This window comes from Heterodontus francisci, chromosome 37, assembly GCF_036365525.1.
Source record: "Heterodontus francisci isolate sHetFra1 chromosome 37, sHetFra1.hap1, whole genome shotgun sequence".
NCBI classification, from domain to species: Eukaryota; Metazoa; Chordata; class Chondrichthyes; order Heterodontiformes; family Heterodontidae; genus Heterodontus; species Heterodontus francisci.
This window is the reverse complement of record NC_090407.1, coordinates 22,724,862-22,739,719: the sequence shown is the minus strand read 5'-3', so window position 1 is coordinate 22,739,719 and position 14,858 is coordinate 22,724,862. Positions and strand designations below refer to the sequence as shown.

The 14,858-nt window shown below is 39.7% G+C and overlaps 1 protein-coding gene across 2 annotated transcripts in view; it reads right to left on the bottom strand.

Moving 5' to 3' along the window:
• Positions 1-9,578: 9,578 nt before the first annotated feature.
• iffo2b (intermediate filament family orphan 2b) overlaps positions 9,579-14,858 on the bottom strand; it is a 42,003-nt gene continuing 36,723 nt past the window's right edge. For both annotated transcript variants that reach the window (XM_068017289.1, XM_068017290.1), the window contains exon 9: positions 9,579-14,742. In XM_068017289.1, coding sequence (XP_067873390.1) covers positions 14,637-14,742 — 106 coding nt within the window. In that variant the 3' untranslated portion in view covers positions 9,579-14,636. The remainder of the gene's footprint in view (positions 14,743-14,858) is intronic.

Sequence of the window (14,858 nt, the reverse complement as noted above, 5' to 3'; positions counted from 1 at the left end):
CTCTCATGTCAAAATGGGGCCATCAAAAGCTATTGTACAGCCCATCAGGAACTGAAGCCTAAAGTCACATGGGCTAAATGAATGCTTAGGAATTCACCTTTTAAGGTAATAGTTTAGAAGGACAAAGTCTTTCCAGTTCAGTCATCAAGTTATCATCATCAGTCTGGCCTCTCCAACCACATGGTCAACATCGAAAGACATCTTGAATTCCAGCACAAGGCTGAGAGACGGAGAGACCAGCTCCAGCTAACAAGTTTGAACCCTGCTGAAACAAGTTGAAAGCCAATTGCAGCAGAAAAAGAGATCCTTTGAAACAACTGCTCCACAAGTTAAAATTGAAGAATATCAGCATTGTCTTCAAACTGAACTGAACTGCCCGAAATCTTCAGCAAACAGGCCTGCAACATTAAAACTTACCTTCAAAGAGGATCCCACAGGTTTTTCCTGAAAACAGAAGACTTTTACACCTTGAACTCAATGCTTTTTACCCTTTACCTTCTATCTATCTTTTCTTGAGAGTGAATGCGTGCATGGGTGGTGTTGTGAACATTTCGGGTGATGAATATGGTTCAATATATATTTAATCTTCTGTTTTAAATTCATGAGAAAACCTGTCATTGTTTATTTGGCAAACAAAACATGGGCTGAAACATGAATTTAAACTGTCTGTGGTCAGTTGGGAAGTGAACAGTGGAAGCCTGCCACACCATCACCCACCTGGCCATAATATGTGAGATATGTCCTTTATCCGATCAGCTGTGAGGCACAAAGCATATGGGACTGTCTGGATTGCAAAACATTGTGTCAGCCATCATACTTATTGAATTCTCCATCACTATTGCATCTCTGGCCATATGTCTTCTCTCTTTCCCCCACCCCTCTTGTCCATTAGGGCCATTGATATTTATTTGATGGCCCTACCCAGAGTCCTCATTTTCCTGACAGGAAGCTAGAGTTTCAAATCTGTTTGAGAGCTCACGTTGCTCCAGGTATGCCAGTTCTAACCATTCCTTCCAGCCTTTTTGGGTAGTCACCCATCTTTCCTTCTCCGCTACTTTGTTCTCCATCTCAGTGTGACTACCCTCTCAAGCACTTGCTCCAAAAACAGCTCTCCGTCCTGAGATTTTGAGCTCAATGATCCAATTTGGTGATAATTCCCATTGACATATTTGCCAGCGTCAACACCTGGTGCTTGAAACTCGCACATCCTGCAGGAATGACAATCACTGAAGCAGTACTGATACCATATTTGTAAGTTTGACTTTAAAGTTTATATTACTTATGTAGAATAAGCTAGTATACGTAGAACCTCCTTCCCCTTCTACACCTAATTGCTACTCTCATCAGATTCCCATTTTACAATTTCTTATTCTCACTCTGTTTCCACTGCACTCAGTGATGGGCTTTCACCTAAAGCTGGAATTCTTGCAATTACTTCTTCATTTAAATATCTTTCAAACCCAAACCAATTTCAACTAGTCAGCCCCCAATTATATAATTATATATGACCAACCCTTCACTGCCAACTGACTTGCAGTCACACAGTTATCAGTTTGGTTCAATAAAATGCACAATTTCTGTACTAATTACTCAATCTCCTACTCGCCACTGAATTCCCACTGTAATCTACTGTAAGGATTTCTACAAGTTATGCTTAAACTGTATGTTGCTTTGGTCAGACCACAGTACTGTATCCTCCAGTTCTAGTCACAGACACTGGGAAGACATTAAAAGCACTGGAGACAGTGTCCACAAGATCCACATGGCTAATCCATAGAGTTCAAGGTTTGAATTGTAAGACAGGAAACACTTTTCTACTTTGAAATGAATTATGAAAGTTGAGATGAAAAGTGCTGAGATATAGAGGGCATGGAAAAGGTAAATCCAGAGAATTACATAAATCAAACTAAATTGTAAGAATAGGACATGGGGAAACAAGTTCAAAGTGAAGGATAAAGGACTGATAACGTTTTTCCACACAAAATGATCAATACATGGAAATGTTCCAGAATAATAATGACAAACTCCCTAAAATTAAGAAACAATTGGATGCTACAATTGGGATGGGGTGAGGGAGGAAGAACTGCAGGATCTTTCTAAATGGATCAACTAAAATGGGACAAATGGACTGCTTCATCTGTAAAAGTCTTAGAATGGCCCTTGCTCATCCCTACATTTTTGTGTTCTTATATATACAAGACACACCCGCTGTACTCCTCAGACTTTGAATGACGGGGAATGCCCCAGTACAACATTACTTTTATAACATATAATTAGAAATCATATCCATTTCATTCATCCAATTTATTGATGAAAACAAAATTACAACAGTGAAACAAATTCAATAAAAATTCACCCAAAGCATTCACTGTTAGTACAATAGTCATGGTTAACAAAGACAGAGATTATAAGAGACATTAAACAAGACTGCACTCATGAGAAATCTCAGTTTCAGCAATGAAGATGGTGACTTCCGGAAGATGGAGAGAGGAAGAGTGATTGAATCCCCAAGATATTGTTGATGTTGGGAACATTTTGATGCATCAGTGAGTTTGAAGCTTTTAGAGGCATTGGAGGGATCAGAATCTGGTGGAATGGTGTTGATGAGTTTCTTTCGTCTCATCATCTTCACCCCAAATGCTTTTTGAAAGTCTTGGTACAATTCATGAAGACTGTGCTATTTGCTAGTCAAATCACATGCTGGATGAATGAATAGGTGGTTTTGTTGAAACTCTACTGCTTCAATTATGCTTTAAAAAAGATCAAAATGATATCTATTCATGAATGCAACACTGCACTTAGAAATGGAAACCCTGAAGAATACCTTTTCAAATGCAAGTTCTTTCATATGCAGGTAATCAAAACACAGTGCCACCCCTGCCAAAGCACTTGAAGCATTCTATGTTGTCTCATATCAAATAGCAAGAAGTGGAAAATCTCATGATTGGTGATAATCTTGTACTTCCAGCAGAAAGTGAAATGGCATCAATAGCATGTGGAAGAAAAGTTGCTGACCAGCTCGATCTCATCCCAGTATCCGACAACACGGTTAGTCACAAAATTCCTGATATAGCAGGAGCCATTGAGGATCAGCAAGTTAAAGAAATCAAAATCATGAGGGGTCTGGACAGATAGGGAGAAATTGTTGCTGTTGGCAGATGAATCGAGAACCAGAGGCCACTGTTTAAGGCGATTGGCAAAAGAAGCAACAGGAACACGAGGGAAACTAGTTTTATGCAGCAGTGGTTCGGATCTGGAATGCGCCGCCTGAGAGTGTGGTGGAGCCAGATTCAATTGAGGTCTTAAAAAGAGAATTGGATAATTATAAGAGAAAAAATGCAGGGACACGGGGAAAAGGCAGGGGAGTGGGACTAGGTGAGTTGCTCTTGCAGAAAGCCTACACGGGCCGAATGGCCTCCTTCTGTTCTGTAACCATTCTATGATTCCATAAACCAGTGACGCAAAGCCCTTTTCTCGCACTACAAATTCATGAGTAATGACTGCCAATGCATCACAAATGATTTTTTTTGTTGAATACATTAGCTCATCAAATCAAAGAGGACTTTCTATTTTACCTGAGTTGTTCAAAATTTTAGAGACGTGAAAAACAGAGAGTAGAATTGTCAGGTCGAGATTTTTACAGTTGGAGCAAAAGCCATAACTGGTTTCAAAAGTGGACTTGTACAGGTGAAAGCCAGCCCCAAATACAATGTCAAAAGATCTGTCTGCTGTTAAGATTGTGAACGTATCAAACCTTGACCACTGAACTCATGCCTCTTCAGTGCAATGTGAAGCGATGGGATTATTGCAGCGGCAATTTCTGTTTCACCAAGTTCGGTGTCTCCCTTATGGTAAAGTTCTGGCAAGAATCTGCAAATGTTGCCAAATGTTTTTTGATTCAACCAACCCTCCCAGGTTTTACTGGAATATTTGGTCGACGTATTTGACAAGGTCAATGAACGTGACATTTTCTGTGCAAAGTAAGGACTAACATTTTCATTATATATGAAAAAGTACAGAGCTTTGCCAAAACAAATAGTATGTACTGCAAGACTATATAATTAACGTTCCCGTCACCATCTATCATTATGGACAGCTCTAGAAGTTAAAGATGTGATTCTCGAACATTTGTCATAGCTTTGCACAAACGTAGCAAATATTTACTTGAAAGAGAAACAAATGAATTGCAGGATTTTGCCCGAGTTCAAGATCCATTTTCGGGGGACTTCATAGCAAAGGACAAGATTGCCGTGAGTCTAAAAGAGAATTTAATCAAGGTTGCCGGTGGCACTTTTAGAGAAAACTTTCAAGTCATGCCAAGTTCTGAATTATCCAAAACCAAACCGAGATTCCTCTAGTTGTGCACTAGGAAACAGGCTCATCCGACTCATTGAGATAAAGGTCATCAAGTCTTCCTTTAGATTAAAATCTATTCGATAGGAAGAGAGCCCCCTCAGTAACCCAATTAACACGGTAGAGTGTATATGGATGTTATTTATAACTGAGGTTCCACACAACATGTTAACAAAAATGAGAACAGATGGAATTAGAGACATGGGTCTGCAATTATTTTCCCTAAAAAACCTTTTTTTTTAAAAAAAAGATTGCCTAGAATAAAAAGGAGCCACAAGACGAAAATTCGGCATTTGTGAACCAAATACATGGCACATTGCCAAGTATCTCTGATGGAATGCAAATATATAAATACATGTATTAATTTATCAATAGAAAAAAAATGAAATTAAAATAGACCTGTCGTAACGTTTTGACTTTTGCATTTTTAAATGTTTTTATAAGACCTTGTAACAATTTTGTCAGTAGTCATTTTTAAAACAAACTTCAACTTAAGATGTGTAGAATTAAGACAATTTTTCAGCTATTGATTCTCATGATAAAAATAGCTTTTAGTAGCACATAAATAATTTACCTCAGCTATACTAAACAATAATGGTCATAACCATAAAACCTGTTCGTCCAACCAAAGGCATTATCTATAACCATAGTGTAGCTATACAGTCGAATTTTTTATTTCGAGCACAATGTTTTGTTAAAATAATCATTTAAAAATGTAAAGTGCTGCATAATGATTAGCCTTGTATCCCCACAAAAACACAGCTCTTGCTTTTCTTAACTTTTTTTCTGGCTTTTCCTATGATAACACGATCCCACTGGAAAATGTTGGGAGCTTCAATTGAGATGTTAAAGAGCCGCATGGCGCTCTGGAGCTGCAGGTTGCCAACCCCTGGGTGAGGAGGTCAGAGAGTAGGGATAACTAGGTACGCACTCAAATTGTTAGGATGTGACTAGTGGTGTTCCGCTCGGAATCTGTGCTGGGCCTTGTAAGGAAGAGCACAGTAAATAGTGTATATAGAATCTCAATGATACAGCGCAGCCATTCGGCCCATCACACCTGTGCCAGCTCTTTGAAACGCCTATCCAATTTGTCCTATTCCGAACTCTGTCCCCATAGCCCTGTGCAAAAGTGTTCCCATCCAGTATTTATCAAATTCCATTTTCAAAATTACAATTGAATTTGCTTCCATCACCTTTTCAGGCAATGCGTTTCAGATCACAAGAACAAACTGTACTAAAAAAAATGTTCATGTCACCTCTGGTTATTTTGCCCATCACCTTAAATCTCTATCCTACTGCCACTGGACACTATTTATTCTATCAATTAAAAAATTTTTTTTTGAACACTTCTGTCAAATCTCCTTTTAAGAGCAATCTCAGCATCTCCAGTCTCTTCACATAACTGAAGTCCCTCATCCCCGGTACCATTCCAGTAAATCTTTTCTGTACTCTCTCTAAGGTTTGGCATTCTTCTTAAATTGAACACTATACTCCTGCTGAGGCATAACCAATGTATTATATATGTTTAGCATAACTTCCTTACCATTTGTAATGACAAAAGATATAGAAGGCCATACATACCTCGGGTCTGCTCTACCATTCAATAAGATCTTAGATCTCAACTCTCCCTTCCCACCCAATCCCCAAGGTTCAAAAACCTATTGCTCTCACCCTTGAATATACTCAACATCTGAGCTTCCAAAGTGTTATGGGGGAGAATTCCAAACATTCACAACCTTCTGAGTAATTTCCCCTCATCCCAGTTCTAAATAGTGGCGCAGTGGTTAGCACTGCAGCCTCACAGCTCCAGCGACCCGGGTTCGATTCTGGGTACTGCCTGTGCGGAGTTTGCAAGTTCTCCCTGTGTCTGCGTGGGTTTCCGCCGGGTGCTCCGGTTTCCTCCCACAGCCAAAGACTTGCAGGTTGATAGGTAAATTGGCTGTTGTAAATTGCCCCTAGAGTAGGTAGGTGGTAGAGAATATGGGGTTAATATAGGATTAGTATAAATGGGTGGTTGTTGGTCGGCACAGACTCAGTGGGCCGAAGGGTCTGTTTCAGTGCTGTATCTCTAAATAAATAAATAAATGGTCAACCATTTATCTAGAGACTATGCCCCCTAGTTCTAGACTCTCTCATCAGGGGAAACAGCCCCTAAGCATCTAACCTGTCAAGCCCTTTGAGAATCTAAGATGTTTCAAAGACGTCATGTCTCATTCTTCTAAACTCCAGAGCATATAGGCCCATTCTACTCGATCTCTCCTCATAGAACTCATCCCAGGAATCAATCCAGTGAACGTTTGTCACATGCCCTCTAAGACATCTATATCCTTCCTTCGGTATGGAGACCAAAACTGTGCAAAGTACTCCAAGTGTGGTCTTACCAAAGCCCTGTACAATTGCAGCAACTTCCTTATACTCTTGTAATAAAGGCCAATATACCATTTGCCTTCCTAATTGCTTGCATTATCTGCATGCTAACTTTGTGTTGTGTACAAGGAAACCCAAATCCCTCTGAAAACCAACATTTAATACTTTCTCACCACTTAAAGCATTGTGTTTCTATTCTTTCTACCAATGTGAATAACCGCACATTTCCCCACATTATACTCCATCTGCCACCTTCTTGCCCACTCACTTAACCTGTCTATATCCCTTTGCAGACATTGTTCTTCACACAGCTTATTTACCCACCTAGCATGATATTGTCAGCAAACTTCGATACATTATACTCAATCTCATCATCCAAGTCGTTAACATAGATTGTAAATAGCTGACGCCCTAGCACTGATCCTTGAAGCACCCCACTAGAAACAGCCTGGTAACCTGAAAATGACCTGCTTATTCTTACTATAGCTGTCCTTTAACTATTTCTTTACCCATGCTAATATATTACCATCAACCCCATGAGCCCTCAACTTGTGCAACCACCTTTCATGTGCCACAAAAACAAAATGAAACCCAAATCCCCACAGTGGCTGCCATCGCCTCCTCCATCCCACCCCCAACAGTATCCCACTCCCCCCTGCCATCACGCTTCTCGCCACTTCTCCCCCCCAGCCACTCGCTCCCTACCTCACCACTTCCTCCCGCTCACAGTCACCCACCAGTTCCGAAGAAGGGTCACTGACCCAAAACGTTAACTCTGCTTCTCTTTTCACAGATGCTGCCAGACCTGCTGAGTGGTTCCAGCATTTCTTGTTTTTATCACAGTCTCCCACTCCTCCCTTGCCTATCTTGTCACTCACTCTCTCCCCCGCATGAGGAAGAGAGGCAGCGTACACGGGAGGAAGCGGGGAGCAGAAGCAGAGCAAAGAGGGGGGGGGGGGTGGGAGAGTAGTGGCAAGATGGGAAGGCAGTGCCCGACGGGTCCGGCGGGCATTGGAGGGTGGGTGGTGTGTGAAGCGGGGGACAGATGTTGCAGTGCACTAATGACTTTCTCGCACGCATGTGCGAATTAGTCCTGGCAAGCCAGATGCCGACATAGGCTGCGCATGCGCAGCACCATACTGACAGCAAGAGTCTGTTCTGTGCATGTGCGAAGTTGGAAGTGCTCTGATGACGTCAGCGCTGGACTGCGTTGTCAGGAGTCACTGTTACAAAATTGTATAATTTAGTTTATATTGCCTCTCCTCATTCTTCCTACCAAAATATATCTCTTCACATTTGTCTGCATTAAATTTTGCCAGTTTTCTGCCCATTTCACCAGTATGTCTATTTCCTCATGAAGTCTATTATTTAGTATATTTCCCAGTTTCATCTCATCTGCAAACTTTCGAATAATGCCCTGTATAGCCAAATTCAGGTCATTAACACATATAAAAAGAGCAGTGGTCCTAACACCGATCTCTAGGGGATACCAATGTGTACTTCCCTCCAGTCTGAAAAACAATCATTCTGCTTTTTGTACCTTAGCCAATTTTGTATACATGTCACCGCTATCCTTTTAATCCCATGGGTTTTAATTGTGCTTACAAGTCTCTTACGTGGAACTTTATCAAACACCTTTTGAAAGTCCATATACACACCAACTAACTCCGTTATTTCAAAGTTCAAAGATCTCAAATCAAGTTAGTCAAACACAATTTGCCTTTAATTAATTAATCCAAGTGCTAAATAATTTGATGGAAGCAGAAAGTTGCAAAGCAACATTACTAGATTAAGCAAGTCAGAAAAGCTATAGCAAATACAGTTCAAAGGGGGTAGGGGGTGAAGAGCAAAGTCATCTATTTGAACACTAGATAGATCAGTATTTTCTAAATGGTGAGGCACCTCATGAAGGATATATTGGCTTTGCAGGAGATGCAGCACAGCTGCACCAAACTGATAGAGTTTAGAGGATTACATTGAGGACAGATTGCATAGATTAGGCTTGTATTTCCTAGTCTATAGAGATTAAAGGTGATCTAATTGAGGCATTTATGATGATTAAAGGAGAAACGAGTTCCCCTACTGGGTGGGGAAGTCCAGAACAAGACCCAGGTCATTCAGGGGTGATGTAAGGAAACACTTAATTCAAAAGGTAGCGGAAATCTAGAACACTGCAAAAAGCTGTTGAGGGTGGGTGTGAAAGGAATCAATCAAAAAATAAATTGTTTGATAAAGGTATTAGTGATATGAAGCCAAGGCAGGTAAATGGAGCCAAGGTACAGATCAGCATGATCCAATTAAATGGCAGAGCAGGTTTGAGGGGCTGACTCACCTTCTCCTTTCACTACAAGTGGTACTATACAGTTTCTTTCTGCCTTAAGTAATGTGTTGAGGAAATAAAATACTTTTGTTCTGTGCAAAAATACTGTTTTGAGAAAGAGAGCGTGGGGTGTGAATCTCTGAAGGGAGCTCAGTGAAGATTATTTGGTAATCTGTGATTTCAATCTGTCCTGACCAGCTTGCACTCTTTTCTCTTAGACAGCAGTTTGTATCTTTTCCTTGTTGCTGTTGCATCTCGCTGATATTTTCTTTCAAAAGAGGAAGTGTGCTTCCAAAACTTGGTATCTACATTTATCAAGGGCAAGGGGTAGACTTTATCTTAGCCCCTGTATAGAACTAGAACCCAACTCAGGGAGAATAATGCACTTTGTTTGATTTGGGTGAGATTGATTGGCATGTAGAGATTAAATACATTCATTTGATAATTTCACCAGTTTCTACATTTATGCCGTTTAAAAACCTTTATTCCAGTTTCTCTTAACCACCCCCCCACCCATGCCCCTTATTGAAAGCCATTATCTTCCACACTAGAATCCCAGTTTAGAGGTGCACAAATCTTCAGATTGCCATTTGCCCATCAGATATCTGTTTTTGAATTGGATTTTTACTTTTAAATTGAATAAAACAAATAGAAGTTTTCAGTAATAATGCCATTGTCTCTTTAAATGGGTGGAAATAAGAACAGATGAGTTTAAAACCTCTGATGCAAACAGATCAGTAATAACTTTTTCCAGGTTTGGCCCTCAAGCCCTCTACTCGACCTCTAATGATGTGCAATAAGGATACAGCACGTTTCCCTGCACGAATATTTACAATATTAAACGATGTAGGAAACAGAAAAATATGACAAATAATTATTTGTAATTCCAACCTTTCAGTGTTGGGTATTATTATTAGAACTATGTGTGACATGTTCACAGAATATTGATCTCAACTCGTACAATTCAGCTGGAGGCCAGGCAATGCCAGTGACTTAAATGTTCTCAGGATGGCAGCCATCAGATTTGCTGAGAAACTGTAGCATTTGCTGCCTTTACAGTGCAACTTCACTACCTTTTCCCAATACACCCCCGTTCGGCAGTAAATCGCCAACTCCTATGCAATTTATAATCAGTGTCGAATGCCGTCCATTCAACAAAAAAAGAGCAATTTAGCAGCAGCTGTTATTTTTAAATTCAAAATTACAATACAGCCGCAGAAAACATTATCGATGTGAAATAAATTTCAATGTTGGAGCACAAGGGCAAGCTTAATAATAACCGCGTCAAACCCAGTACTGTAACCAGACACCAGTAATTGCACACAAGGGAGATGTTACTTTCCCCACCCAGCGTCGCGGTTGCCTGACGATAGAAAGCTGCAATGTCTGCAAAAACGAGGTAAATTAATCATCCACTTTATTGGGACCTTTTGCAGTTTAATTCCATACAGTTATTAACTGAGAATAAACTCACAATTTTACACCTTTAATACACCTTTATGGGATCCCACGTGGCTGACAGTCAGTCAAGCAAGTCAGTGTCCCATTCATACTTCGAATAATTAGATCATATCCACATTAGCAGAATACGCTTGGATTATAAATAAAATGGCTAATGCCGAGTTAATGCATTAAAATAAACTCCAAGTCACCATTTGTACTTCGCCACATGGTGGCGATAGGCCCGAGAATTACAGTTCTTGCTCAGCAGCTAATTGGAGATCTTGTTCCTCCGTCGATACAAATATCCAAAAGAGAAATAAAACTTAAATATTAGCATCCTTTAAATGACAAGAAAACACTGAGCTTAATCCCTTTCCACATTAATTCCTACAAACTAGCTCTGAACAGCCTTGCCTACGACGAGGAAACAAAAGTTCCGCAAAGCAATCGATTTAAATAACCACTACAAAGCCATCCTTGCCATGGGTACCACGTTTAAATAGAGAAAGTATAGGCAACCACGGGAAGACAGTGGAGCCACAAAAGAAATTGCACCCCCGAGTGGAAGGGGGCACAATTTGCACAAGTCAAATCCCTTGAACATGCAACGGTCCCAAGTCTCATTAACCGCGCAGACCGTCACCACCCAAGCAAAAAACTGGAGTGTATGGAGTTTATTTTCAGAGTTTTCTGAAACTATGCGATTCGTTTAATCCGCATCCTGATTAGATACCAAATCAACACTGCACAATCACTTTGCCCCATCAAAAGACCGTTTCAGCAGGTACATTTAATACATTACAATTCTGGGATTTAATGTCAAGACAATTGCTTTGAACGATGTTCATTTAAATAATAAACCTATTCCAACTATTTACAATATTAAAGTAAACAATACTTTCAAATTGCCAAACTGAACTCCACCGGGAGAAAAAGATAGAAAACTGTTCTGTACAGCGGACTGGCCTCAGGAGAGGGAGTGGCGCACACACAAGACACGCCAACTGAGCATTCAGTAACTATAGTCAAAACATTCATTTGTTTTTGACCAATTGTTCTACAGATCTTTGCTCTGTTCAGATAGCTCAGTAAATGATGCATTCTTTAAAGAAAGAACTACTGTACAATACTGACAAAGTGACACTGGAAAGCTGAGTGTGCCATTCTATCAAAAAGTTGAGTTTCACCAGAACCAGCCACAGTAGATACAGGCTTTGACCCTGACCATGCAAAACTGTCATCCAAGTGATTAGGTTGACTTTTTAAGGATCGGAAAAAGTAAAAAACAAAGGTCACCAAGGTACAAGTGGAGAAAAACAAATATTTCTAAATTATTCCATTGATATACTGAAATGGTTGCAAGGCATAAAACAGGGGTTGAGGGTTAAAGTAACTTATCTACTCTCATTAAAGCTGCCCAAATTTTAAGATCTAAATTTTAATACTTGGATACACTAATATTTATTTAGAGGTAACAGGAGGAAGTACTTTGCTCTCTTGGGTTGCCAAGTGACATCCATTCCAGGAGGAAGCATCAATACAACATTAATCCTTGAAAAATCAGGATACTGCTCCATTTACTTACAGGAATACCAAACTCTGTACTGTGAAACAGCCTTTCTCTAGGTCTCTTCAGTTATACTCCATTCAATTCAAGCATCAAATGTAAATACTTCCACAACAGAATGGGTAAATTATAGATTTATTAATTCTAGCTACCATTACACAATACAAGGAACAGGCTGGTTGGGTCTAATGATCATTTCACGTTCTTATAATTTGGTGGTTGTCAAGGTGAGGCATTTAAAAGTTATTAAATAAACTGTTTTTCCATTTTTGCACCAGTGTTGGCATTGCTCCGAGGGAAGCTGCAGAACAAATTAGATGCAGAGTAAAGCTCTTTCTGCTGACTCAGAGCAATGCTCCCTTTACTCTGCTTCAAAAATGTTCCACAGGTCACCTAACTGCAACACAGCATCAACTGCAGCACCAACTTCCTTTAAAAAAAACACTATTACAGCCTGAGATTGTCAATCATGGCATTTGAAGCCAGAATGTACAAGCGACAGGACAGTATTTTAAACTGACTATACCACTCAGTCCTACACTACTAATGTATATTGTCATTAAAATGTAGTTTTGAGAGAAAGATTGGAGTTCTTTAGCTATTTGAAAGATGGGACCATATCAAGCAATAATTGGCTTCAGAGATTGTTCCCCTGTTCAGATCACTCCCACTTTAATTGTGTCAGCCAGTATACATAGTTTTAGACTGGAAAGTCAAGTGTGTACCAAATTAGAGTCTTCATTCCCAGAACTTCACCCAATCAATGAAATTGTCTTCCTATGACTATATGCTGATAAAAATCATCAGCAACTGAATTGAAGCACAAAACAAAGGCAAAAATAAATCAGAGACTCAGTCATCCAAGATGCTGAAATAAATGGAACCAGAATAAATTAAACCAGCTCAAAGTTAGCTGGGATGAAGTCTGGTAGTAGGTCACTTACTAACTTGATTTGCTGAAGAATGAGAAAATATATAAAATTCAAATAGGAAGGTCCGGGGGTGGGGGCGGGGGGTGCACTTAAAAAATAAAAATTTACTCACTTTTTTAGGTTAAGAACAGCAGTTTTTTTGTCAACATTTCCAAGTCAAGGTCTTACTGATAACGTATTCTACACCATGGTCAGGTTCCAGCAATGGCAACAGGTAAGCCTCCATATTTTAAAAGATACATCCCAGATAGCATGATGCTTACTTTAATCAAGTGCTTACTTTAAAGCTGAGACAATAGGCCATGCTAAACTGATAAAGGGCAAAGGACGGCAATGAACTAATATTCTTCTATGCCAAACATCACCACTTATGGACGGAATAAAACTGCTGTGACAGGAGCATCCTGCTTGTGAGACAAAGGCTCAAAGTGCAGATGTCTGAGGTGTTGTCTGGTTCTGAATCTTTCACATCCAAAGTCCTATCGCTGAAGCAACAGAGGCTGCTGCTGGTTAGTGGATAATTTATTACAAGACACTTTAAAAACTGTTATTCATAAATAACATTTCCTTTCAATCAGGACATTGAGGTATGTTTTGTTTAAAACTGAATTGCAGAAGGACTCTAGGGATTGCAATAATGTTAAATGCCAAATTTACAGAACAGAAGCACCAAAGGCATCAATTATTCGTAGTCAACTGGATCATTCACTCCCATCTGTTTCCATTCTGTACAACTTTAAAGCAGATTCCCTCTAGCTTCTTCCCAGGACCACACACTGTAGAAGTGAAGTCTAACAATTTGGGAAAAAATAATCAAGATGCCTCTGATTACACTGCCATTGTCCTGAATTTATATTTTGTGGGAGTAGGGGTTAAGTAATTGGATAAAATATCCAGTTTTTGATCTATAAATTTAATTCAATTCTTCAGAAATGAAGAGCATCCTACATGAACTCTATAATAACTTATCCCCAAATACAGCAGTATACTTGCTCACAGCCCTGGCAGTATTAAGATATTAAATACAGCCCAGTGAAGCAATGATTCTGTACAGGGTCACAATAGTCCAGCCCTTTAGCAACATTAGTTTACAGAGAATAAAGACAATCAAGGTTTATGATGTTAGTAACTTTCAGTGCAAAACGAATAGACCATACCAAACAGTTCAAACTGTTTCAGTGATTGCTTATTTAGTGACAGCAGTTTAATCAGATTCAAATTCTTTACATTAAAGACCTGTAGAAACCCAGAATGGCCACTGATCCCATCTATCAAATAACATGAACATACATAGTAAATAAACCACTCCTTTAACCCATTCTATAATTATTTAACAATTACCATGTGCATTTCAAAAGATACTTTTGTTACTCTTTCAGAAATGCTGTGGAGTTCGTCTCTCCCGGGGAGGTGAAGGCTCTTGATGTATAAGGCAAGCCACTTGCATAGTCATCAACATTATAGTGGCTTTCTGCACCAGTTGGAAGTCCTTTGTTTTTCCAATTGTTTGATGGTACTGTTCTGTACAACACCAATGGTCAGGGCTTGACTATATGTACATGAACAAAGCCCTTTGCACCCTAGCAAAAATAGGGTTAAAAGGTAATTGCTGGAGGTACAGGCAGGTTGAGTCCATTTCACACGTATCCATTCATCAGCTCACAGAACCATCGCCTTCCCCATCTCGCTCAAATTCATCAGTGATTTCATCTGTGTTCCCTGAGTCACTGCTTGCTGCGGAACTGAATGATGGGGATTTTCTGTTCGGTGGGGGGGGAGGTGGGGAAATAAAGAAAAATAAGGAATAATCTCAAATTAAATGCTGAAAGTCAATTAGACATAAAATTAGGCTCTAATGAGATCATAGAACCTCACA